Source organism: Quercus robur, chromosome 8, assembly GCF_932294415.1.
Source record: "Quercus robur chromosome 8, dhQueRobu3.1, whole genome shotgun sequence".
In the NCBI taxonomy this organism is placed as follows: domain Eukaryota; kingdom Viridiplantae; phylum Streptophyta; class Magnoliopsida; order Fagales; family Fagaceae; genus Quercus; species Quercus robur.
In genome coordinates this window covers 65,616,766-65,643,579 of record NC_065541.1, presented here as the reverse complement: position 1 = coordinate 65,643,579, position 26,814 = coordinate 65,616,766, and the positions used below count along the sequence as shown (strand labels likewise).

Below are 26,814 nucleotides of genomic sequence, written 5' to 3'. Positions count from 1 at the left end.
CATTTTGAAAACAGACCTTGGAGTTGCTTTCTCGAAAAAGCAAATAAGTTTGAAATGTTATCGTTGGTTATTTTCAACATTATCCCTAAACTACCCTTATTTTTATTTTGAAATCCCAATTTTACCAAGATCTCTTAAAAAAAAAAAATACTGTGATTCTTCTTCTACTGCTGCAGGCTTCTTATTCAATTCCAACATAAACCTATAAACCCACTACTGCTACAGGCTTCTTCTTCTACTGTGTGATTCTTCTTCTGCAATTGTGGCTTCTTCTCTCAATTTTTTTTGTGTAATATATTTCTTTCTTCTTGTCTTTTGGGTGAAGAAGAAGAACTGTATTTTGGGTGAGGAAGAAGACTTGAAGAAGAGACAAGATAGTGAGTGGAGGAAAAGAAAAGATATTTAAAGGGAATGGGAGAAAAAAGTGAAGGAAAAAAAAAAAAAAAAAAAGGTAGTGAGTGGGACACTTGGATATGATGTAAGGAAATTTACTAAATAAATATTACAATTGTGTTAAAACACAACAAATTTTCACAACAGTTGAGGTATCAAATATTTTCATATGTCAAAATAAAATTAAATAAATTAATAAAATATTAGATTAGGATTGACCACAACTAAAAACAAAGAGTATTGTAAAAATATTGTGATATTTTATTATGCTTCTAAACTTTTTAAATCAGTACTATTTTTCTTTAGAAAAAAAATAGTGCTATTGACAGAATATTTTTATAATAATTTCATAATAAAGTTTACGTAGTAAATTGTTTTTGATTCTCATTTAGACCTACTAGTGACATTATTTTTTTTTTCCTACCATTAACCACCTGTCATATAAACTTTATTGTGATTGTGAAAATTTTGTGTCCATAACTTGCATTAAGAAAGATAATTAAAAGAAAGAATTCTCTTTATATATATCTTGTCATTTTTGATAATTTATAACTAAAACAACTACTTTTATAAGTATTAGCTAAACACTTTGTTTTTTTTAAAAGCACTTTTTGATAGTTTTTTCTAAACACTCTATTTTTTATAAAAACTTAATTTCATACCTCACTTTTTAAAATCACCACTTTTTCAAAAAACACAATTTAAAAATACTGAACCAAACTCACCAAAAATAGTTTTTTTTGTCGGTTTTACAACATTTATTGTGAATGCTTCATTAACGAATGCATGCAGCCAAATAGAGCACAACTTTAGGGGGTGTTTGGTAAGTCTTTCTAAACAACAATTTTCAGTTTTTAAACAACATTTCACGTATTTCTATACACTTTTTCACCTACACATATTTTCACAAAATTTTTTAAATAACAATTTTCAGTTTTTAAACATATGTATCAAATAGGCCCTTAGTGTCTAATAGTTATTTTTTTATTTTTTTAGATACAAACACACGTGAGTGAAATGAGTTTAAAGTTTAATAGTTAAAAACTTTAAACCCATCATCCCAAATCCCCTACCCGGCTAATTCCACAAACACAAAAGTGAAAAAGAAAAAAAAAAAAAAAGAGCGGGAGAAACTCTCTCACTCTCACACAAACTTCCACTGCACTTTGCTCCATTTCTCTCATTCACTCTTTCCAGCTCCCACAATGTCCGTCGGGGTTCGCCGCCTCACAGTGCTCGGCGAGTTCAAGCCCTTTGGCTTAATCGCCGAAGCCCTGGACGGAAAGCCCGCCGATAATGTCACCGACAAGTACGATTACTTTCTCTTCGACCCCGAAGTCGCTCGGGAAAGAGACGAATCTGGCGAACAACACGCTTCGGGCTCCGCGTTTAGCGATCGGAGCGATCACGAGCTTTTCATCAGAGGGAGCCGGTAAATTCTTTATGTGCGGTTTCACTGAGAAAACGAAGTTTAGATTATGATTTCTAGGGTTTTGAGTTTAAATCATTACTCAGAAATTTGAATTTTGTCTTTGCATTTTCTCGGTAACCAAATATTTTTTCAAATTAATTCCTAGCTTAGTTAATTTGTAATAATCACATTGTGCCATGAACAACTTAACAACTTGCTTATTTGATTTTTATCATTATTATATTTAGAATCAAGTTTTGGATGTGGTATTTTATCTTAACGATTGAATTGTACTGTGTTCCACTTTTTTTGTAACAGGATAATATGGACAATAGGTTCAAGAGTATTTAAGAGATTCACCTTACCCTCCCCAATTATCAAGGTACTTGTTTTCTATGGGGCACAGTATATAGATCGATGATATATATAATACAGGGAAAAACTTAGGTACAGTCATTGCTGCATTGAATATAATTGTCTTAGGAATAGATAACACTGTTTGTGATTCATTAGTTAACGCAACCATGTGTTTGTATTTAATTGGGGAACATTATATATTGCATCTAACGGATTGTGCATAAGTTTTTCCCATATGTATAGCCACGAGTATATATCTTTTGTTGTAATGGTAAAGTTTTGTGGTAAGTACTTCTCTAAAATGATATTCTTTACTTCGTTTTTGTGTAAATCACAGTATTAAGCTAAGTTAAACACCTCGGAGTAAATGCCATGTGTATTGTTGTTCTTTAGACTCTGCAGAGATATTTTGTTGCTGTTATTTCAACATGGGTTTTCTTATGGTTGCTTATAGATTTTTTTTTTTTTTTGGGGCACATTTCTTCATGCACATTGTAAACCTGAGTCAATTTGTTTGTTTTTTTGTTAATATCTATTTTGATTTGATCTTTCATCTATCTGTCCAGAATTGAGGTATACGTCATAGTGCAGGCTATTTAGACCCGCCTTCCCTTTTTGAATTCTTTTTATTCTTTCCTTTCTTTATATTATTTTGCTTTTCTACTCCATATATGGAAAAATCTGCTTCAAAAATTCGATACAAGGCATAAAATAATGTGTACATTCTCATAGATTGGTTAGTGGCATTCAATGTTCCCTTAGTGGCTTAAATATGATTGCTAGCATGTCTCCATGTGGATGCTAAATATTATATTATAAGAAAATGAATGGAATTCCTTTGCCGTAAATTATATTGCTTGAGTTGTTTTGAGGCAGATGCCATTAGAGCTAATATATTCAGGCATTTGTTTTTGTTTTTTATCCTATGATTTTTATATTTGCCTTTTACATCCGGTTAAAGCAGTAATGCTATGGTTCTTTTGCCTATTTGTTCATTAGAGCTTCTTTTTAGTACTGTATAAAAACTAAACATACTTTGTTATATCTGTCATTTTGTTTGTCTTTTAGATAGCATGGTATTTGTTTAATTTTGATTCACTTGACTGAATTTTTAGTCTTGGCTATAATTTTATCAAAATTCTAGGTGTGCTGGTGTCGTCTGGGTAATATGGCTGAAGCTCTTCTCTGTGTCCTACAAATTGAGTCTTTAACAATCTACAACACATCAGGTGAGCAGGCAGGAACTGTTCAGTGGTAATTCAATTACTTGATAATATTCTCAGGACATTGCTCTTCTGCAGTAAAAAGAAAAAACTTTCTTATAAATATATATATTTTTGATAAGTAAAATAATTTATTAATGAAAAAGGTCATGACCAGGTCACGATGAGCAGCTCTCTGTAGCCTAAAAGAATTACAAAGTTTCTTATAAATATTACTAGCACTCTTTCTTAAAAAGAAAAAGAAAAAGAAAAATTATTAGCACTCTTGCCACTTCAGCATCAATAACAAGATGGGAACTCAGTGATGTTCTACCAGATAGGCAAGAAAAAAATAGACATGCATGGATGGACTATTTCATGAATCCTGTTTAATTGTCCCAGTGTGCTCAAAAAATCCACTATTTGTTGCTCTTTGAAATTCAAATCAGAATTTGAAAAGATGAATGATGATTTTTGAGAAGAATAAATTAGATTGGATTTGTGAAATTTATTTAATCAGGCTCATGACTTGTCTGGTTGGTGCTTTAGTTAAAACCCATCAAATGGTGGGTTGCAGTTCATTCTTTTTCTTGTTGATGTGTCAGGACTAGAGTCAGTATGTGAAAGTTCTGAACTCCTTGCCAAGATCATTCTATCATACTAACAATTTGCCACAACAAAGGGGAATGCTACTGATTTGTTTTATTTGTAAATCATAATGCGTGATTATTTCAAGCCTTTTTTTTTTGGTATTTAATAATAAGAATAATTGTTAATAATATTAGTAAGCACCTTATTCATTTCATAGTATGTTGAAACTGAGTTCTTTTTTTGTTGGATAGGTGAGGTAGTATCTATTACGCTTCCTCGTACCATTGCATCGATATGGCCTCTTCCATTTGGTTTATTACTTCAGCAGGCAGCTGAAGTGCATTCACCAACACATATTCCTTTTTCATGTTCAAGTCCTTTATTAGGTGTACGTGATGTACACCGTCGTAGGAGAGAGACCAGTCATAGCCCACAACATAATCTCAATTTTCTGAGTGGATCTGATTATAATTGTAAGGGAGACACTGGTTCAATATCTTCACATCTAATTCTGAAAGATCCACTGGAGGAACCACAGGTATGCGATTTCTGTTTTACTCTTGTTACTCAGATATTCACTTTGATAAGTCATATATATATATTATGTGCTAAGTCCCATGTTCATAACTTGTGCCCATGGTCCCTTGTTTTTGCTAATGTACACTTGGCTTTTCCAGTTCTATGTTTCTTCTTGATTAATAAATTTTGTTATTGAAAATGTCAGTTGACTTTTATTGAAGAGAGAGGAAAGTTGAACATAATGAAGGAATTTGATGAAAGAACAATATGGACTAGTGATCAGATTCCTCTTATGGCATCATACAACAAAGGTTTCTTATGCCTCTCTTGTAGTCAAATTTTAAATTGGGAACTCCCTTTGTACAAAGAAAAACTTTTAATGGCATCCCACATGCATCATTTCTGATATAGTCATGTTTATGCAGGAAAGATGCAACACTCGGTCTGGGTTGCAGAAGCAGTTAATTCGAACCTTGAATTGGCAAATAGTAGTTCAGCTGATGTAGTTCCTGCTGGTGTATTACAAAAACAATTCTCTTTCCGTAGAATATGGCAGGGGAAGGGTGCCCAGACAGCTGCTAGTAAGGTGTCAATGTACTTACTGATCTTTGTGTCTTTTGAATGAATATTTTATCAGGCAATCTCTTATTTATATTTAATTATTGTTTTGCTTCATCTTGTTTTCTAAGTTAATTATATACCTATAGAGCAGTGTAAAACTGGATGAAGGCTTAACGAGAATTTTTCTCATTAAGCGATTGCACTAAAAGGGAGAAGCTGAATTGGCATCTTTGACCATGCAGTGGATTAAAGGCCAAACATGAAACTTACTTCCAAATGGTTCAAGGTCCAATGAGGCAATGACTGTTTGGGTCTGTTGGATTAGATCAACCTAAGTGTCGTTGCTGACATGGGTTTGGTACTTAGCTTCTTCTTAAATAGAGTTAAGGATATAGCCACTGCCACTAGTATCTTGACCTTTTTGATATTCATTATGGCTTTCATTTCATTGTAACATTAATTTACACGATTTCTGGTAAGAGTAGTACGCAAAGTGGATTTCAAATTTGAAGAAATTTTTAAAGATTTCCATGGATTTGGATCAACTTAGCTGATAGGCTCTTGACATTTTTGGTGCATGCTGTTTCAATAACAATTACAAAATTTGCAGATTTTTGTGGCAGTACCTCACCTCAAACATCTTTTGACTATTGTTTTGATGTTTTCCTGTGTCCTAAGATCATAATTGCCCTTGCCAATCTGTTGCTTTATTTGTTGTTTTTCTCTTCCTTTCTTCAATTTTAATTTCTTTCGTGATTCCTTGCTTTTCAGGGGTTGGGAACACTCCTGTTTTGATAGATAGTAAATTATCTTATTAAGGAAGGCAAATGCAGATGAAGTTTACATGAAGCTTACAGTGTCAAATATAAGATGCTTAGGAATTCTAAGAAAGTACACGAAGGAATATCTAAAACAGTGATCTGATCATACAAAAATCTTGACATTCTTTGCTTGCCGATGAGGATTGTATTTTCAACACCATCAAAAGTTTTGACTTTTATGTCACCCCAAATTGTCCACAAAACACAGTGGTGCCACATTCCAAGCTTAGAACTTCAATGACGATGAAATCTCCCTTTCCAACAGCTTAGCGGCTGAGACATTGTCTTTGGCATTACTTAGGCAACTCCAAATAAAGTAAAGATGAATCACCAAATATCCTGTGCTACCATACAATGAAGTAAAGATGATCAATTGATTCCTCACTACTCTTGAACTTACAACACCAATCAATGAGTATTAATTTATGATTCCCAAGATTATCTACATTTCGAAACCCACTTGGTGCATGTGTAAATGCAGCAATAGAAAAAAAGGATACTGGTTGAATTGAGTATTCCAACTGTGTTTTTCATTCAAAGACAACACAATTGATGCATTTTTATCAACTGCAATTGAAACGTTAATGTTTGTTGCACATAGCTGTACACATGGTCTTGGAAAACATGATTTCAGTTATAATTTTGAAATTGTGTTTTGAAAACATGATTTCAATTGACGTGGCTCACACACTCTACACTCACCGGTGTGTAATAATCAACGCTCTTCCAGAAATACATCATTTAAACGAGAGTCCCCATGCCACCAATTGTTCCATAAATAGATTCGAGTACCAGCCCCCATTGAAAATTTTACATATTGCACAAACTAATCCCAACCTCCAAAAAGGGCCCCTTAGTTGTATGATTTGGCTACATGTTTTTGTGTTATAGTGAAAAAGAATACATGACGTCAATTCTTATTGGTTTGTTGAGGGTTCATAGTTGACCTCAAAATTTTGGGACTAAGGCTTGGTTGTTGTCGTTGTTGTTTGGTTGCTTGTGATCTGTATTTAATTCATCTTGATATGCTGCCTTTCCTTTGAGCAATTGATGCTAATATTTTCATATTTATAAATTGTTCTTCCTTTTCTTTTGATTTTTACTGTTCTGTAATGTTTTCCAGGTTTTTCTGGCAACTGATAATGACGCAGCTCCTGTAATTTGTTTTCTTCACCAAGAGCAAAAGAAGTTGTTGTCTGTACGGCTACAAAGTGTTGAAATTAATAATGAGATTCTCTTTGATATAAAACCTGACATGAGCTGGAGCATACCTGCGGTTGCAGCTGAACCTGTGATTGTCACGCGCCCTAGGTAGAGTTGCATTTCTCTCTCTTTTTGGTTTTCATCTTGACCAATTGTTTTATAATCTTAGGGACAATCCCCCCCACTCCCTCCTCTTTTTCCAGGGTTAAAGTGGGACAGCTACCGTATGCAGACATCTTTGTCCTGAATCCAGAAAATGCCCTTCTTCTTTATGTAAGCTATACGCATATGATGATAACATGGCTTACATTAATTCTGTTAACCTTTTTTCTGTCTAATTGATTTTCTATTTGTGCATTTTGCATGCTATCTTTTTCACTATCATTACTGAGAATACCATGTCTTAACAGGAACTGATTATGTCATTTTTAGAGAAAGTTTGTCTCTCAGTACTAATATTGTTCTTACATCTGCTTACACATGCTAAGTGTCAAGTATAAGCTTAGTTCTTCTACTGGTACATGGTGCTATTTGAGTGTTTGCAAAGGCAGTTTGCCTTTCAGACTGATGGTATTCTAATTTACTTTACTGGAATTGTTTCTGTCTTAAACAGTAATTGTTTTGATATCATAGTTGCACTCAACGAGGTCTGACCCACAGTAGGAAGTTTGACTACTTGCTTCCCTTGAATTTTCTAGTTTTGTAATGCATATGCATGAATGCAATTGGATGTCCTAGATAAGAACTCGTTGCTGAAAAGGGATTCACATGGCCAATCCCAAGTGATCGGTGTTATCTTTTTTTTTTGGTGTTGATTTGGTTTGCCATATGCATTTTGTCTTATGTTTTGTCCAACCATAAAGAAAAGAAATTATTGTTCACAAAAATTGAAGGCCTATTCTGTAGAACATCTTTTATAATTTTGTTATGCAAGAATTTTTTTATGAGACAGAAAGGGTTCCTTGCTTAATTTTTGATTTGTCTTTTTCTCAGTATCACTTTGTGATGTGTATAATTGACATATATGTTTCAATTGCAGTCAGGAAAGCAATGCCTGTGTAGGTATATGTTACCTTCGTGTTTGAGTAAAAGTCAAGCTTCGCTTAATTTGGATTTTCCGGACACATCATCTGTGTCCCATGACTTAAAGATTATCGGATTGGCTGATGCTGTTGAGGGACGTATCAATGTAATAGTAAATAATGGGCAGGTATGCTTGTTTATCAGACTATCATTGTGTTTCCCTTTATACGTATATATAAATAATACATGTACACACACACACACACATATGTAGCATTGTCATTTTGTATATTACTCTGCTTTTTCTTGATAAACAAATTACCTGAGTTTGTTCTTGTACTTGTATTCAACCATGGATGTTTCAATGCATTTAAGTGACTTCCTTTGATAGTACTTGTCATGGCCTTGACATTTTTCTCTTTCTATTTTGATTCTGTTTTCCAGATGTTTCGATGTGTATTTCGAAGAAGCCCGTCATCTTTGTTGGCAGATGACTGCATCACAGCAATGGCTGAAGGGCTCAGTTCCAGTTTCTACGGTCATTTTCTGGGTCTTCTTTGGAAAGATGGCGACTCTGCCTATTTATCAAATGCTGATTCTAGTGTTAATTTAGAATGGGACTCATTCTGTACTATTATTACTCAAATGTGTAAAAGCTCTGTTGGCACTCAAGATTCTGTAAATTCGGTGCCACAGTCATCTTGGGAGTTTCTTATTAGCAGCAAATTTCACAAGAACTACGAACTTAACTTGATTACTGGAACTTCTTGTGAGATGTCACTTGATGTGCTGGGATTTTTACCTAGGTCACATTCGGATGCTACACAAAGTTTGCAAAAATCATTTTACTCTGAAGTATTGATGGAGTGTTTGGATTCTCTGCATGCAGTTTATGAGAGTCTAAAACTGGATATTCTTCGCAAAAGGTAGTCTTTGTTTCTTGTGTAGATTCATGTTGGTTCTTATCATTAGGATTTTGAATGGACCTAAGTTATATACTTCAAGCAGAATGACTTGCAATAACCATTGAACTAAGTTGCATGATAACTGAAAGCATATACAGTCTGCACCTATAATGTTTGAAATTGAATGGTTCTTTGTCTAATTTACAGGCCTAATCAAGATTTAATAAAATGATAAGGGATTCACATAAGTGTTTGCTTTACTTTCTGCTGAAAAATTTACTGGTGGATTGCATTGGCTGAAGTGACTCCTTTGTACTTCTATTATTAATCATTGCAGTTTTACTGCCTGGTCTATGTAATTGGGTTGAGCTGTACTACATATGATTTCTTGTCTTCATTGGATTGCAACAATGATTTGTGATACATTCTTTTTCGAGTTTTTTTGTTCTTGTATTTAAATAATGCAATTTAATACTTAGTTGTTGATTATAGGGACTTGGAGCTTCTGGCGGTTCTATTGTGTAATATTGCCAATTTCCTGGGTGAGGAAAGCTATTTAGATCATTATGTTCGTGATTTTCCTAGTCTTTCTAAGAAATTTGGGATGGACATGACTTCCTGCTCCCGGAAAATTCCTCCCAGTTTATTCCGATGGCTTGAAAACTGTTTGCAACATGGAAGTAGTGTTGCTAATATTGATGATCTACCATATTTAATTTGTAAAGATGGGAGTCCTGTTGTAAGTTGGGCCCGGAAGATAGTTTCCTTTTATAGCTTATTATCTGGTGCTAAACGGATTGGGAAAAAGCTTTCAACTGGTGTTTACTGTAACATTGCCATGGGATCACATTGCACACATGAGGAGCTCACAGTTTTGGCAATGGTTGGGGAAAATTTTGGACTGCAACAGCTAGACTTACTGCCATCTGGTGTATCCCTTCCTCTGCGACATGTAAGTTGTGTAACAATAGTGCGTCAAATATATATGAACTTCGGGTGTGAATTATCTAAAAAAACTGAAACAGTAGCATGAAGGTGATTGGTATTATAAAGTTGAAGGTGCCCATAGGTTTATTTTTATGATTATGACAGCATACTGCCAGATGTGATGCTGAACTCAGCCAGATGTGATGCTGATCTTGAGTTGTTGATAATTGCCTATTCTATCCCACTATCAACAATGTGTTGGAAAACATATCAGATGATGTTGCTGTCATATTCTTTTCTCTGGAAATATGCAGTTTATATTGCTGCACCTTTAAAGTAGTTTTGTTGACCTTTCTGATGGGTTTTTATGTTTTAGCCGTCATCTATTTCCTCACATTAAGCAATATTTGTTTGTTTCTGCACAAATTAGGCATTGGATAAGTGTCGGGAATCTCCTCCCTCCGACTGGCCTGCAGCTGCATATGTTCTTCTTGGTCGAGAAGATTTGGCTTTGTCTTGCTTGGCATGCTCATGCAAATCAAGGGAACTTGAGACGCAAACCAATGTGAATTTGATCTCTATGTCTACACCTTACATGCTACATTTGCATCCAGTTACAATTCCTTCTGCAGTTTCTGATACAATTGGGTTGGAAAGTACCAAATTTGAAGATACCGATTCTGTTGATGGGTCTATGACAGATGGTATGGAGCATATCTTCAACTCTAGCACACAGTTGAGATATGGTCGTGATCTGCGATTGAATGAGGTCAGTCTAGGGCCTTTACTTTGAACTGATATATTCAAATGGATCCAATTAATGCCTCAGGTACCTATATTAAAAAATAGAGTTTGTGAGCAGATTAAAACTAAAATGGTGCAAATGGATCACTTTCCTAATGACACTCTTGATAAGGCATGCAGTAGTCCTTTACTCCACCTACCTGACTCTTTGGCACCCTTCCGCTCAGATTTGTGCTGTGTAATCTAGTTTTGCTTGTGGTTTAACATTGTCAAGGTGTTGTAACCATGTGTTCCCAACAATGCAAAGAATAATCCATATTCTTGTTCCTAGATTCAGTCACCTTCTTCATGTATATTGGTCCACAGGCTTGTGAATTGTGATGGGTGGGGGTCAAATGAAATAGATTGTGGTTATTGGGCCCTTGATTTTACCTTTTCTAAATAAACTTGTTTTATTTTAATTTTACCATATATGGTGAGAGTAAAGCTCTGTTTATGTTATTAGGCCCGTGACTCCTTGGGCTGTTTGTATGTGTTATTAAGCCTGTTCTATTGTCCCTTAAACTCCAGGATCTTATTTAATTTTTCTTACCCTTATTGTGATTCCCTTTAGGTGATGATTGTCAATCAACATCTCACCTCGTTATTATTTTATTTTCAGTTCCATTATTGTTTGACAGTATTTTTTTTCAAATTGCGTTTCCTTAAATTGTACCTTTTGTGGTGATGGTTGTTAAATTTTAAGTTCAATTGTATTCTTTGTGTTTGATAGCTACTATATTTTCACTAGGTTCGACGCCTTTTGTGCTCTACAAGACCTGTGGCGATTCAAACAGCTGTTAACCCTAGTGCCTCTGATCAGGACCTCCAACAGGTATGCTTTAACAAGTTATTCATTCTTCTCAATGATATATCATAGCTCTCTCTCCCACCAAAGTAAATTGAATTCTTGGTTGAAATTGCATGATCTTTAGCGAAGAAGAATAACTGAATATGTACCATGATAGGAATTTGCCACATCCTGATATGGTTCAAGGACTCTGTTATCTTTAGGGGGGAAAAATGGAAAAAATATCCTTTTTATGTTTGTTACCCAGGCACCAATATAAAATTTCTTATTGCTTAGTTTACTTCAGGCTTCAGCATTGGTTAACATAATGGCATCTGGTTCTTGAATTCAAGTGTCTGATACTGTAAGGATGAAGAATTATAGAACACAAAATGATCTTGTACTTTTTAATGAATATGAGCCTTCTACAACCCAATACGAAGGTTCTTGACATATATGCTGTAAAAAAGGTGATGCTATGACAAATCTGTCTGGGCATCACTTATACTTCATGACACACCATATCAAAATTCCTTGCCCTGGGCAACTCAGTAGTTAGAATAAATGCTTAATTAATGCATTTTTTAACAGTTTTAAGTAAAAAAAAAAATGCTTGGTGCATTTAGTATTCTGCATGTGTCATACCTACTTAAGTATTATTTTGATGTGGGTAACAGAACATACAATGTTTGCTTTACTTGGAATCTCAGGCTTATGATAATCAATCATGGGATTCACAACTATTTTGTTATTGATCAGTTTTGTAATTCTCAAAAATTATGAGAGCTTCATGAACTTATTTATGGAACAGTTGACAACTCAATGTATATATGTCCACAGTTGATATTCTACGCGATAGGTAAGTCTTTAGAAGATCGGGATAATACAATATGTAACGTTGCAGTAGTGATCACAAAGTTTTTCCCAATAAGAAACTGCTAACTGAATTGGTAAAGTTTGTGACTTGAGAATGTGAGACAGGGCCCTAGACTCGAACTATTACGCTTCCTCCTGATTACAATTCCAGCACGGGCTAATTCTTGAAAGCAAGACAATGCTATATAGTTTCATTAATGAAGTTACAGTGTTTGTACTAACTTGTAATAACAAGAGGCCCACAGAACAAATTCTCTTTGGTATTGTGTTCCTTGTTTTAAAAATATTTGGTCTTGAATGGAATCAAAACCAAAACTAATTGCAGATTGGAGCTAATTGAATTGGGAAACCCTCCTAGACTGTTGTATAACATTTAAGAAGAGCAGACATTTTACATTATAATAATTGAATGTTCTTCATTGTGGACATACATGACTTATGTAGCAGCTTAATGGACTGGACAATAATTCTGCTGATTTTCTGTATTTTGTGATTGATGTATTGATGCCCTTCTTGTTTCTCCTGCTTAATGGACATAATAGTTCTCAATGCAGATTGCCTCCTTTTGTTTTTATAGGCTCAGCTATGGAACCTTGCTCAGAGGACCACTGCTCTTCCTTTTGGTCGGGGGGCATTTACTCTTGCAACCATATATACTCTGTTAACAGAGGTACTCCCTTATTAGCAAATCTCTCTCTCACACCTTAATGGGAAAGCTCTTTTGTAAACTGTGTTTCTTGTCGATACTCTTTCATTTCCTGATAGGTTGTCTTTCAATGTTTTGTAGGCCTTTACAGTTCCAAAGCTTGTTTTAGCAGGTCGGTTGCCTGCCCAACAAAATGCAACTGTATGTTCATATTAAGTTCTGCTATTAGTAAACTGGTGTTGTTCTCTTGTCTGTCCATGCATGGTTATCTGATGTGCCATGTTCTTTAGAATTCTTTGTTGCCTTGACTGATTTTTTACTACATCTATTATCATGAACTGACAACAGAGATCTCTTTCAGTGAGATATTGATTTATTTTTTATTTAAAAAAAAAACAAATTTATAGTTCCATTCTAATATCGTTTCACCCTAGGAATTCTGCTTTTATTTTTATTTTTATAAGTAACCTAGGAATTTTGGTTTGAGAAGAAGGTATTGCCCTTCTTTAATTTGTTTTTAATTCTGTTCCTGGAAAGCGTTTGTTGGCATGTTAGTGTGTTGTTTTTGCTGTTTTGACATATAAATTTTTTTCCCATATTTACCCTTTATCATCATTTTCAAAAGCATTTACCTTCAAAAGCTCTTACCTTTTCCCTTTTTTTTTTCTTGCTTGATAGGTTAATCTAGACCCGAACTTACGAAATATTCAAGAAATTAAATCTTGGCCTGAGTTTCACAATGCTGTTGCTGCTGGACTAAGGCTGGCCCCCCTTCAGGTTTATTTTTATCTGTTAACATCATATAGTGCATAGATTCTTATGATATGTTAATTTATGCGGGTGATATTTGTTTGTTATTTTGTGGAGGATGTTGTTGTAGTTGGTTGTTTCATCCTTACCTTGCAAAATAGTTTAATAGATTTTTTTTTCTGTGGCACATTGAATTTTTGAAATATTCTAGTGCAGTCTATTTTAAGTACAGTGAAAGGCTGAAAGCAAGTTTATGTTTCTGTTCATTTTGGCTCCCCACCCAACTTGGTTTTCTTATGTTACATGTGTTATCTTATAACTTGTATGAATTTTATGTGAAATGTGTATGCCTTTCATTTGCAGGGGAAAATGTCAAGAACTTGGATAATATATAACAAACCTGAGGAACCAAATGCTGTTCATGCTGGGCTTCTTCTTGCATTAGGATTACATGGATATTTGCGTGTTTTGAATCTTACTGACATATACCAGTATTATCAGCAGGTGTAGTTTCTATGATCTTTGTTATTTATCATCATTGGCTTCAGTTCCTTGGGTATTATTTTTGAGAGGTTAAATTTTGAAATATTTTATTTTGCTGATATTGATGTTATACATTGTTCTGTTCCAGGGAATTCATATTTGCTTAAATTAGTCTCCATAAATCTGAGGTTTTTCAGTAATATTTGCATGGCTTCTGCAGGAATCTTTTGGGTCGTTAAAGTCCATTTTTCACTCCTGTTTGATGCTTTTAGCCAGATGTGGCTTATGGTGCAATTAGATATACTGCATCGCTATTTTAGTGAAGCTATTTAAAGTTCCATTTTAATGCTAATTTACAGTTGCTGCTAGCTAGATGAAATCTAAGTTAGTTGTTTTTTTTTTTTGGTCAAGTATATTTGAAACCTGTGTTCCAACCTAACCTTGGTTGAGACACCCAAAAAGTTAACACTCCCCTTCTTTTGTAGTCTTGCTCACAACCTTAAACATGCGGGCCTTGTGTATGTAGAATTGAAGAAGTTATTAAAAAACCTAGAGATAAAATAGGCTCTAATACCTTGTTGGTTGAGCGACTGTCCATGAACTTCGGTTGATGGGATTGGGTCAACAATGTATATCAACACCTACTGGATAAGACAGTGTTGTGAAAGTGAAACCAAAGAGTTGGTGTCCATGTGCACTTATACTTCTAAGAACCTACACAAACGCACTTAAAATGCAGCCAAGTTGTTACAACAACCTTGGCACTGTGTTCTTCCCTAATCCCTGCCCCAAATAATTGCTACCACTCCATATAGAGATGTTGTCATCATTACCAGTTTATTGCTATCAGTACCACTCTCCATTCAATTTCACTTATTTGTTCCCACAAGCACCATGGTGCAATAGATTGGACATTACTTGTAGAGAGACATTCTCCAAAGATGTTTGATCACTGATTTTTCTTTGGAATAATGGTTTGATTGGCATAAATGGATTTTTTCTATAATTGTTTTGTGATTTTTGTTAAATTGTGTACTGTTTACATAAAAGGCATGCCATATGTTTTTTATTATTGTGTTATATGTGTTTGATGTCTGGCCCTTTTTGTTTTCTTCTTCTGCTCCTTATTTACCATCGGCATCTTTTTGTATTCTCTTCTATTCTTTCTACAATTAGTGTCTCATTTTGCTCTGTAACACTTTGCTTTTGTAGGAACATGAGAGCACAACTGCAGGAATAATGCTTGGCCTGGCTGCTTCTTATAGGGGAACAATGCAACCGGGGATATCAAAAGTAAAAACAGATACTCTTTTGAAATTATATATATATATAGAGTGCACTGAACTTATTGCATCATCCTGTTGCAGTCTCTTTATCTTCATATACCTTCTCGTCATCCATCTTCCTTTCCAGAGTTGGAGTTACCCACCCTTCTGCAGGTATGCAATATAAGCTGTTGTCTTTGTATTACCAACTAAATTTGCCTATAAGTTATCTTTGCAGATATTGTTTTCTCCTAATTTCGATTTGTGTTCATTTCCAGCATAAGAAAACCAAAATTTGCATTTATGCTAAAACTTACTTTCTATACAGACACATGAATGAATCGGATGTGTCTATATTATAACTTTCTTCGTCCAATATGTTTCCTCATTTGCTAATATTGTTACCTACAACTTCCAATCTAGTTTTACATGGTGCACTTGATGCTTTGTTTTAGTCAGTATTATTTGAAGGGTTATTTGGTTACTCTCCAAATGTTGATTTTTTCTATGCACTCTTTCTTGTTGATGGTCCAGTCAGCAGCATTAATGTCAGTTGGACTTCTTTATGAAGGGTCAGCACATCCACAAACAATGCAGATTTTATTGGTATGTAATTTTCTCTCATTTCTTTGTTAGTAGAAATCTTATAATTGTTGGTAACTTCTATATATTTTGTTAAAGAGCATGTTAATTATTCGTTTTTCATGAGAATAAGTATGACCTCTATTTGATGCTTATGCATATCTGTTAAAGAAGTGTAAATGAACCTATTCTTTGGTTGAAGCTGGATTTTCTCTTTCAATTCTGCTGGGACTATCTTAAGTTGATATTTTTTGTCCCCCTTTTGTCCTTCCTCCTTGTGCGTGTATATGATCTATTCTTATTGGATGTAAACTTATCTTTTTGAAAACTGTCCAGTACACTTAGATAGTGTCTTTAAAATCTTTTTATCACTCTGAGTATGTTGTACTTAGTTTCACTTTGGTTAAACCATTAAAGGCATTTAACAAGTCTGTATTTTGCATTACAAGAACCTGTATGATGTAGTCATTAAAACCCAATTCTTCTAGGGACACACTTTGCCACAACTCACACCTTTGCCAATTTGTGATTGGATTGCATTACTTACACATGGGACCACTACTGGTATTTGGTAAAAAATAATCCAATCACCATTTGACACGTGCAAGTTGTGGCAAAATTTGTGTCCCTAGACTTTTTGATTAAAACCACAAGGTTTTGTATCAAACAATGTGATTGCCTCCCTCTTTTTTAAATGGTGATATGATATGGATAGTGTATGATCAAGATAATTTCAAAAGAATTTTGGCTTGAATATTTAGTTAATAGTACATCAAATACCAAATATGCTTACACATCATTCCTTTGTATACTATTACATATATGATTGTGTCATGCTCTAGCCAAGTAGACATTAGCAATGTTAAATTACCGATTGTCCCAAAAGCTTAAGCTGTTAGGAAATGGTGAATTTAATCACTTAACCATAAGTCTAACAAGCAACAAGTGACTATTGATTATAAAATTGTCCTCTTGAGATTTATTTATTTTCTGTCATCAGTTGCTCTCTAGTTGACCTTATATTATTTCTTTTTTTACAGGGTGAAATTGGTCGTAGAAGTGGAGGTGATAACGTACTTGAAAGGGAGGGTTATGCAGTTTCAGCAGGATTTTCATTGGGTCTTGTTGCATTGGGTATGAATAATAACTAACAAGACACCACCATTAATCAAATCTTGTGAATTTTGGTCTTAGCTAACCATGCTATGTTAACTGAAGGTCGGGGTGGAGACACACTTGGTTGCATAGACTCAATGGTTGATCGATTGTTCCACTATATTGGTGGCAAAGAAGCTCGTAATGTATGCTGTTGAATTAATATATTATTTCTTTTTTGGGCTGAAATCTGGATTAGTACTCTTGAATCTTGAGTTTTATTTGGTTGCTTTTAGTGTATCTGAAATATTGTACTCATAACTTAGATTATTAATTTTTTTTTTCTCTTTTTGGTTTTATTCTTCATCAGGAACGATCTCTTTTCTTGTCCCTATTAACAGAGGAACAAAATCGTGGAACTGCTCAGGTTGTGTGATTTACATAGCTTCGACTGTTCACTGTCCATAATTTAAAACTTGTGTCCAAAACATATTGTGGATTTTTTCCTCCTTTTTCCTGAGTAACTGATGTTGACATTTCTTTTAATGATGATGTTGTCTTGTAGATGATGGATGGAACATCAGTAAATGTTGATGTTACAGCACCAGGAGCTACAATTGCTCTTGCTTTAATGTTTTTAAAGGTAACTTCCAGTAAAGGACCTTCTGAGTTGATTTGAGTGAACTTTCATTAACAAGTGCATCAGTCTCTGACCATTCCAATCACCAAACGCCTTATTAACAAGATTTTCTCACTTTGCCGCTTGTTCCTAACAGACTGAATCAGAGGCAATTATGTCAAAGCTTTCTATACCTAATACGCGTTTTGACTTGCAATATGTGAGGCCTGACTTCATAATGCTTCGTGTCATTGCTCGGAATTTGATAATGTGGAGCAGGTAGTGCTGATCTTATGAACTATTCCAACAACTTAATTTGTTACTATTAGTTACTCTTCAGATCTAAGATGATTAGCTATTTGTTGTAGGATTCATCCTTCTAAAGATTGGATTCAGTCCCAGATTCCTGAAATTATCCAAAATGGTGTCAAAGGCCTTAGGGATGATTCCGGTGATATTGATGATATGGATGCAGAAGCGTTTGTCCAGGCTTATGTTAATATAGTGGCTGGAGCATGTATTTCTCTTGGTAAGTTGTTATGTTTCATATAACATGAAATGTACTCTTTTCGTCACCATGTTGGTACTTGGTTTAGCTTTTGACTTTTTATGGGATTCTCATTCATTGCATTGGCTTTCAAATAAAAAGGTAGGAGTTTTCTATACTAACTTTAATATAAACTCAAATAAAGCAAATGAAAAAGGGCAACTGACTTTTCAAATAAATTAAAGGGTAAGTTTGGAAAGTTGTTAAAATCGTGTTGATTGACTTTTCAAATAAGGAATATTTTAGGGCATCCCAAAATGGAATTGAAGACCAACAATACAGTGGGGGTACATTTTTTGGTAATCTAAGTAACAATTCCTTCTTAATGACATTGACTTCTGGTTTAAATTGTTTGATCATTATGATGTTGGTAGATAGTATTATTTAATTTATTTTAACTGTTGTCTTTGGCAAAATTTTTACACTTTATTGCTGCCTTACTTGTGTATTTATTAATTGCAGCAATTAGTAGAGGTTAAAGTTGATGCTTGTTATCTTTAATTGTGGGCAGGGTTAAGGTTTGCTGGTACAAAGAATGGAAATGCACAGGAATTACTCTATGAATATGCTGTCTACTTCCTTAATGAGGTCTGACATTAGGCATGATGCTCCTCAATTTCAGCTTAAATTTATGTGTCTATTTAGAAGTAAATATTAATTTTGTGTGTATAGATCAAGCCTGTTTCTGCTACAAGTGGAAACACCTTCCCAAAGGGATTGTCTCATTACATTGATCGGGGCACATTAGAGATATGCCTTCACCTAATTGTTCTCTCCCTCTCTGTGGTAAATTTGATTACTTTGTTTGGTTTTAAATTTTTACCATTACCATCATCATCATCATCGTTGTTATTATTATTATTATTTGCTTTTTTCTGTCCTGAAAATAATTGTCGTGGCTAAATCCTGGTATGAATGTTTTGAGGGAGCAGATTATGGCTGGTTCTGGACATCTACAAACCTTTCGATTGTTGAGATTTCTCCGCAGCAGAAATTCTGCTGATGGGCATGCCAATTATGGTATTCAGATGGCAGTAAGTTATTTATTTATTTATTTTATTGCATCAGACCTCATATTGCCTCTAGAACTGCTCATAATTCATATTCATTGTTTTTATCATATTCTGAGGCCTGAAACCCAGTAATGGATTTATTATGGGCCTTTCATGGTTGTTCTGGAGCATTTAGAAAAACTTGCATACCTTTTGGGTTCAAAAATTTGTATTTGATTTGTTTCGTGAACTCAAACTCTAAAGTCATATACTCATAAATGTTTATTACAAGAAAATAGTATGGATATAATTTTTTTTTAAAAAAAATAGTAAGAAAACATCAAATGGATATAATTTTTTTTATTAAAAAAAATACCTGGAAAACATCTTCACATCCTTATTGTATAACAACACATATATATATATATATAGAGAGAGAGAGAGAGAGAGAGAGAGAGAGATTATTTTTTGATGATTTTTTTATTTTTATAATTGTTATATGCATATAGAAAGTTTGTATTTTCAGAAATATATTAATTTCAAAAAGCCGTTATATGCACTAAAGATAGCTATTATAACAAAGAGGAATAGCTATTCGTCAATTTAAGGAATAGTTAATCCTAAGAAATAATTAATCTCTCTCTCTCTTTGTAATTAATTTGTGGTTTGGTTATCTTTTTTGCTTTTTCGTTGTTTCCTCCTTGTACTTTCTGGGTTTGCTCTATGTTTTTTATGCATAGAGTAGCCATTCGTATATATAACATTCTTACTTATCAAAAAAAAAAAGAAAAAAAAAGAAATAACTATCCTTGTACTGAAGATGCAACCGAATAACCGAATAACTATTACATTTGAATAACTATTCCAATATAGGACCTATTACCTCATACCAAACATGCCCTGAGTTTATGAAGCTACCCTCTTTAAATTTAAAACCAAATGAACTAGTGAATTGACTTTTCAAATAAAATACATGATAAGTTAGGAAAGTTATCAATAGTGTGTTCATTGACATTTAAAAGATGGACCATATTTTGTGTCATTCTAAAATGAAATAGAGGACCTATAATTTGGGATGGAGGGAATATTACCTTTAGAGCCTAATGTAATATGAAAATCTTGTCAAATCTTTTATCATCTCATGCATGGCTCAACATTTCTATATGCAACCTTCAGTATGCATTAGAAACATGTTTGGTTGTTGTTGACGTAAAGATATATCTAATTACATTACTTTGGTATTTCATATTAAATTTTGCATTCAGCATGTTCAAATGTTTTCGTTTAAGTTGAGAGAGAAACTATGTTGATTGGCACCAATGAGCTCTAGTTTAACTGGTACATCCTCCCCTTATAAGTTCTAGGAGAAGGGTGAGGTGGGTTCAAGATCCATTGGGTGGCTGTGTAATTTATCAATAATAATAAAACAAAAAAAAGAAGAAAAACTATGTTGATTGCTATTCTTCTTCTAAATGTACTAGGTAAGCTTAGCAATCGGCTTCTTGTTTCTTGGGGGAGGAATGCGGACATTTTCAACAAGCAACAGTTCTGTTGCTGCTTTACTGATCACTCTTTATCCGCGCTTGCCTACTGGACCAAATGACAATCGATGCCACCTTCAGGTATAACTAAGCATGGAACCATTGAGTTACAAATAAGGAATGCATAACTTTCAATTGGTTTTGAATGGTGCATTAAATAGCTATCATTTTGTATTAATATACTCATGACCAAGAATCATGAGTTATCATGCGAAACATGTCCTACTGATTTTGTAGAAGGAAATGACTACTAGCCTTTAAGATTATAGAACAAGAGCTATTCTTTGAAATTAATCTGACGCCGAGGTCCAAAGTCTTAGCAATTATTATTTATGATGGAAGGCTAGGCACATGCTTTTCCCCTTCCTCCTGTGTTCAATTGTCACTGTTTTTTGTTTTTCTGAAGGAAGTTTGTTTTCAGGCATTCCGGCATTTGTATGTCCTTGCAACGGAGGCTCGCTGGATCCAGACAGTTGATGTTGATACTGGTCTACCAGTGTATGCTCCTCTTGAAGTTACAACTAGGGAAACCGAACTTTATGCAGAAACAAGTTTTTGTGAGGTTACCCCTTGCCTTCTGCCAGAACGTGCTGTTGTAAGTTTCCTATCCTCATAATGAAATCTGTCGGATATACATAATTCCTCATCTTCCTCCATTGCACTCTCTCTCAAAATAAAATTGAAATCTTATGTGGCAAGTCTATGGGCTTGCATGACTGAGCCACTATATGGAGCACAGTTTCTGTCGCAAGGCATATTTACATTTACTGGAGCTATTATAATGAGCTTTCAATATGATAATCTCTTCTTATCTGGAAGCCATAAACTTGCTGGTTTCCAAACACTTCTTGTTGCTACTTTAATGCAAGTGCGGTTGTTTGTCTACTAATTTCCTTGCATTACCCATGGTTAATTGACCTTGGATTTGGATAGAATCTGTCTGCTCAGCTTAGATTCACTGTACTTGAGACATTTAGTTTGTGGATAATAAATTATTTGATATGTTGCTTGCAGCTGAAGACAATACGTGTTTGTGGCCCTCGGTACTGGTCTCAAGTAATAGATCTTTGCCCTGAAGGTACAGATAAAGCACTATTATGCTTCCATTTTTTGTTTTAATTCAAGCAGCTTGAGATAAAATTAAGATTTTATTCTTTCAACAGATAAACCTTGGTGGACTTTCAGGGACAAGAATAACCCATTCAATTCTGGTGTTCTGTATATCAAACGAAAGGTTGGAGCTTGTTCATATGTTGATGATCCTGTAGGCTGTCAGTCTCTTCTGTCACGAGCAATGCACAAGGTTAGTATTTTATCATATATTGAGACTGTGTTGCTTTATCTAAGATCACTAATTCAATATCAATTTTTCTTTGATCCAGGTATTTGGCTTGACAAGTTCAACAGCATTTGATCCAAGTATTAGCAGTGGCAGTGGACCTGGTTCCATTACAGTTGATCAGTTGGTCAGTACCTTCTCATCTGATCCTAGCTTAATTGCTTTTGCACAGCTCTGCTGTGACCCTTCCTGGAATAGCAGGCAAGTATCTATGTATTCTTTTTCTTGACTTGCCTTGTTGCTTTTGATTTCTCAGATTTAAGAACCATATAGTTTTGGTGTTGTGTGTAATTCACTCTCATTCCTGATTTTTAAATTTGTGATCCTGTCATACTTTAGCTGCTTTTAGGGTTAAGGTTACTTGTATATTTTCCTTTTTCCTTATGTGATGATCAACTATATAAATATAAAGCTGTATGGATTTCTAGGCAATGGATTTTGTTTAGGTACTGTGTTTGAGCATAGCCTTATTTTAAAGAATATTTAATGCTATACAGTGGTTTAGAATTCAAATAAATTTCTTGTGGGGGATGTTAGATGGGTGGTTTAAATACCCTTTGGTGGCATGGGATAAAGTTTGTTCACCTATTGAGGTGGGTGGACTGGGGATCGGGAGGATTGTGCATTTCAATCAAGCTTTGTTGGGGAAATGGCTTTGGAGGTTTGATGACAAAGTCTCTCACCTTTGGATTTGGAGACAGGTTATTGCCACCAAATATGGGGAGGACGGGGGGATGGAGTACTAAAGTTAGTAGGGGAGCTCATGGTCATGGGTGTGATCTATGGCATAGTATTCGAGATGGCTGGGATACTTTTTCTCCTCATGTAGCTTTTGAAGTTTTAGGCAATCATATTCTTTTTTGGCATGATCAGTGGGCAGAGGACACTCCTCTTAGGCTCCTTTACCCTGATCTTTGCGCTTGCTCAGCTGATAAGGAGGTTTTTATCTCTGACGTCTTAGGCCTTTAGGCGGTTTGGGAGGGTAGAAGTTAGAATTTGAGGTTTCACTGAACCTTTCATGATTGGGAAATAGAGGCGATAGGCTCTTTTCTTGATTATATTTATACTCAAGACTCCAACGGGTGAGGGGAATGACAAGCTGCACTGGTGTCTTAAAGGAAGCGATAAAATTGATACTCGATCTTTCTATCATGCAATTAGGGGTGTTAACAGCTTCCCATTTCCTTGGAAGGGTATTTGGAGTCCTAAGATTCCTAGGGGGGTTGTGTTCTTTTTGTGGACAGCAGCTTGGAATCGGATTTGGGATTGCTATTAGCAAAGCAGTGCTGTATGTGCTGAAGGGAGGGAGAATCAGTAGATCATCTCTTTCTGCAGTGTTGTTGCCCATGTGCTGTGGGGGGGGGGGAGGGGGTTGGGGGGCGGGTGATGTGCTTCCGTTATTTGGGATTCATTGGGTCATGCTAGAATTGATTATGAATTCATTATTTTGCTGGAGAAATTGGCTTGGGAAGCATGGTTCGGATACTTGGAAGTTGGAACTTAATTCCGGGATGCTTGATGTGGATTGTTTGGAAGGAACAGAATCACCGCTCGTTCGATAACTCTGAGAGCTCCTTGGATCAATTAAAATCTGTGTTTAACTGCACTCTCTTTGATTGGTCTAGGTTGGGGTTTCACAGATTGTTCTTCCACTTTTGATTTTCTAATTTCCCTTAGACCTCCCTCTTGATTTCTTTGTATCTTTTGTATTTTTTGATCCTTTGTGTTCATTATCATGAACTCATTGCCTCTTTTTTCTTTTGTCTAATAAAATTGCATCACTTATATAAAAAAAAAAAAATTGCTATACAGTGGTTTAAAACTGCATTTTATTGGTAATTGTTTATTCCTAGTGAGAACATTTGGGGCTGCATTTTAATTGGCTTAGAATGAGAGGATCATTCGAGATAATAACTTATTTGATACAAATGTAAGCCCCCAAAATAATCAATTCAGCCTGTTTTTCAACTGGAAACCTATAAAGCAGATGGATATTGGTGTCCAACAATGCATAAAAACAAACAGAGATTGCTGTAAGTTGTAGTCCTTTGGTGGTTATATGAAACATGTCCAGATGTACATAAATACCTACATGAAATTTAAAGCAATTGCAGGGCAGATGGCTAAATAAATACTTACTATGAACAATTCAGCATCAATGTCTAAGGACTCAGTGGAGTATATTTGCTCATGATAGAGTGGATTGGTGCAAAAGGGTTCATGTTTGCAACACTACACTTAAGGTTTTTTTTTTTGATAGATACACCACACTTAAGTTTTCTTAAATATGGTCAATTTGTTACCAAAGGTATTGCTAAAATTTGTGCTTGCGTTAGTGACCTAATTGAACACATGAAGAATCATAAGAATAGTGTTAAATCAATTACCTATGATGCGGCTACTTTTGCTTTTTGTTACCCTTAGCAGGGGATTCAATTCTTTTATTCTTTATTATACTCTACTCATTAAACATCTCTGCAGATCCGATGTTGATTTCCAGGAATTTTGCTTGCAAGTATTATTTGAGTGTGTGAGTAAGGACAGACCAGCTCTTCTACAGGTAACTATAAATTTGGCAAGGACTGGCTTTTCTGTGCTTTTTAATGCAGTGTAACATGAACAACCTAAGTTAGGTTTCCTGATAATGGTAGCATCAATACTTTTGTTATCATATAATTATGTGTGTTGAAGTGTGTGAATTTACATGTCTTATACAAGTTTTCCCTGATGGAACACTGGCAGCTGTTTTATGATTGCTTTGCTCTACTGAATGCTTATCTGATGTTGCATTCCTTACTTTTTGGAATCCTCTCATGATAAACTTCAAATATTCAATGCTCCAATGTTGCATTCTTATTTAGTGGGAACTTCTCAGTTTTTTATTTTTTGATATTGTGCAGGTGTATTTGTCACTTTATACAACAATTGCGTCTATGGCTGATCAGGTTATGAGTGGTACTGTTGTTTTAAGTGACTCAATCTTTATCTCTAGTCTAAAGGTAAGTTACTGAAATTCTAGCTCTTTGATCTATTAATTGTACCAAGTCATTTCTACTGGAATCATGATTTTGTAGATCATTCCACTGATTATGTGCTGAAACAACTGGATTTCTGCTTTAAGTTGATGTGCAACTAATTTTGGACTAGCTGTTGGGAGGCTCCAACTAAATTGGATCATCTAAGATTCTATTTATCACATGGAACCAGTTTAGAAGATTCAAATTTTAATCAAATTCTTAAGATTTGGTCATAATCAGACTGGATTCAGATTTAGCATTTAGGTGATTAATCCCAATTAATATCCTAATCCAATTGAAAATAATAAATATAGAAAACTTCTGCTATATGTAAGATCTTATATTAATTATCCTTTTGAAACTTTAAATTTTTAAGCAACTCTTGCATGTAAAATTAATACTTGGATTCAAATTGAACCTAAATGTTTGGATCAGTGCAGATAATAATACTGTTTATGATTACAATTTGGACTCTACCATATCTGCATACACACACACACACACACACAATTACTTTGTCATGACATCTCTCCCCCATAATAATAAGGTGAAGGGTTAGGTTGTGGGTTCATAACCCAATGGGTGCTTTGTTTAACTTAACAGTCACAAAAAAAAGGTCTCCCTTTCCTCTATTACAGAAGTCACTCACAACTACCCAATAATTAGAAATCAGTCATGACCAGATCCAAAACCTCAATTACTATCCACAGTTTGCCCAGTCTTTATTATGTTTAGTTTTATTCGCAATGTTTTTGGGAGAATAATTTTTGTACTACCCATTTTTGCTTGTAGCTTGCACTAACCTACACTGAGGCTCTGTTGAGTGGAAGATTGACCACTTCTAGAGGTGGCATTGTTCAATCTAAATTTATAGGGTCTCTTAGGAAGAGGGTGGATGAGCTCCTAAATTTTTCGCCAGGATTGAAGGATGATTTTTGTAATTATTTGAACTCTGGGAAATGGCCTATTATGGAATTTGAGAGAGAGAAAAGTGCAATACTTCTTTCATGGTACCTTCAGTGGTTTGGAGTACCGGCTCCATTTGTGATTAAGACAGCAGCGGAGAGAATCAAACCTAAGCTCATGTCATCATCTTTAACTCCCTTCTTGCGTTTGTTATTTCCAAGCACTCACATCAATGCTATTGGTGAGATAGATAAGTTCTTGTCTTGTTAGTCGGTTGCATGAGTCTTACATTATGTTTCATTGAAGAAAGGGCATTGCTGTATTTGGACTCTATTGATATCTTGGTGAGTTATAATAGTTCTTTTAAGAATTTTGCAAGTTGGGTTTTACAAAAAGGAAGAAAGGGGAAAAACAGGCAGTGTATCGGTATGTTACCAGCAAATTGTGTCTGCATGGGATGGAACTGTACATTTTGATTTTCCTCGGATGAAGTGAAGGATTGGTGAACAAACTACAACCCGCAGGCTGCAGAAGATTTATTTAAAAGCTATGGCAATGGCACCCAAGTGTAGACGTTTAGTGTAAAAGGTATATATATATATGTGTTAAGGCCCGGTTAAATTTTGTATTACCATGAAAATGAGTACTTAATTTATCTCAGTTTTATAGA

At 34.8% G+C, this 26,814-nt stretch overlaps 1 protein-coding gene across 1 annotated transcript; it reads left to right on the top strand.

The window, feature by feature from the left end:
- The first annotated feature begins 1,475 nt into the window (after window positions 1-1,475).
- LOC126697747 (anaphase-promoting complex subunit 1) lies at window positions 1,476-26,814 on the top strand. Its single transcript, XM_050394842.1, has 37 exons — window positions 1,476-1,825; window positions 2,123-2,186; window positions 3,306-3,390; window positions 4,206-4,492; window positions 4,679-4,784; window positions 4,899-5,059; window positions 6,979-7,166; window positions 7,262-7,331; window positions 8,098-8,268; window positions 8,526-9,007; window positions 9,479-9,938; window positions 10,344-10,682; window positions 11,448-11,531; window positions 12,940-13,032; window positions 13,150-13,209; window positions 13,687-13,785; window positions 14,122-14,262; window positions 15,454-15,534; window positions 15,609-15,680; window positions 16,041-16,112; window positions 17,129-17,222; window positions 17,307-17,389; window positions 17,554-17,610; window positions 17,749-17,826; window positions 17,960-18,081; window positions 18,171-18,331; window positions 18,861-18,937; window positions 19,022-19,135; window positions 19,282-19,383; window positions 20,823-20,963; window positions 21,304-21,477; window positions 21,897-21,960; window positions 22,046-22,185; window positions 22,265-22,422; window positions 24,703-24,781; window positions 25,122-25,220; window positions 26,031-26,814. The coding sequence occupies exons 1-37, from the start codon at window positions 1,599-1,601 to the stop codon at window positions 26,412-26,414; spliced, it is 5,469 nt and encodes a 1,822-aa protein (XP_050250799.1). The 5' UTR covers window positions 1,476-1,598; the 3' UTR covers window positions 26,415-26,814.

What these genes read in the sequence shown, in the direction of transcription:
- LOC126697747 (XM_050394842.1), top strand. Translation starts at nt 1,599, where the DNA reads ATGTCCGTCGGGGTTCGCCGCCTCACAGTGCTCGGCGAGTTCAAGCCC. An exon ending in CTTTTCATCAGAGGGAGCCG is followed by an intron (nt 1,826 to 2,122) that starts GTAAATTCTTTA and finishes TTTTTGTAACAG; the next exon opens with GATAATATGGACAATAGGTT. An exon ending in CTGATCAGGACCTCCAACAG is followed by an intron (nt 11,532 to 12,939) that starts GTATGCTTTAAC and finishes TTGTTTTTATAG; the next exon opens with GCTCAGCTATGGAACCTTGC.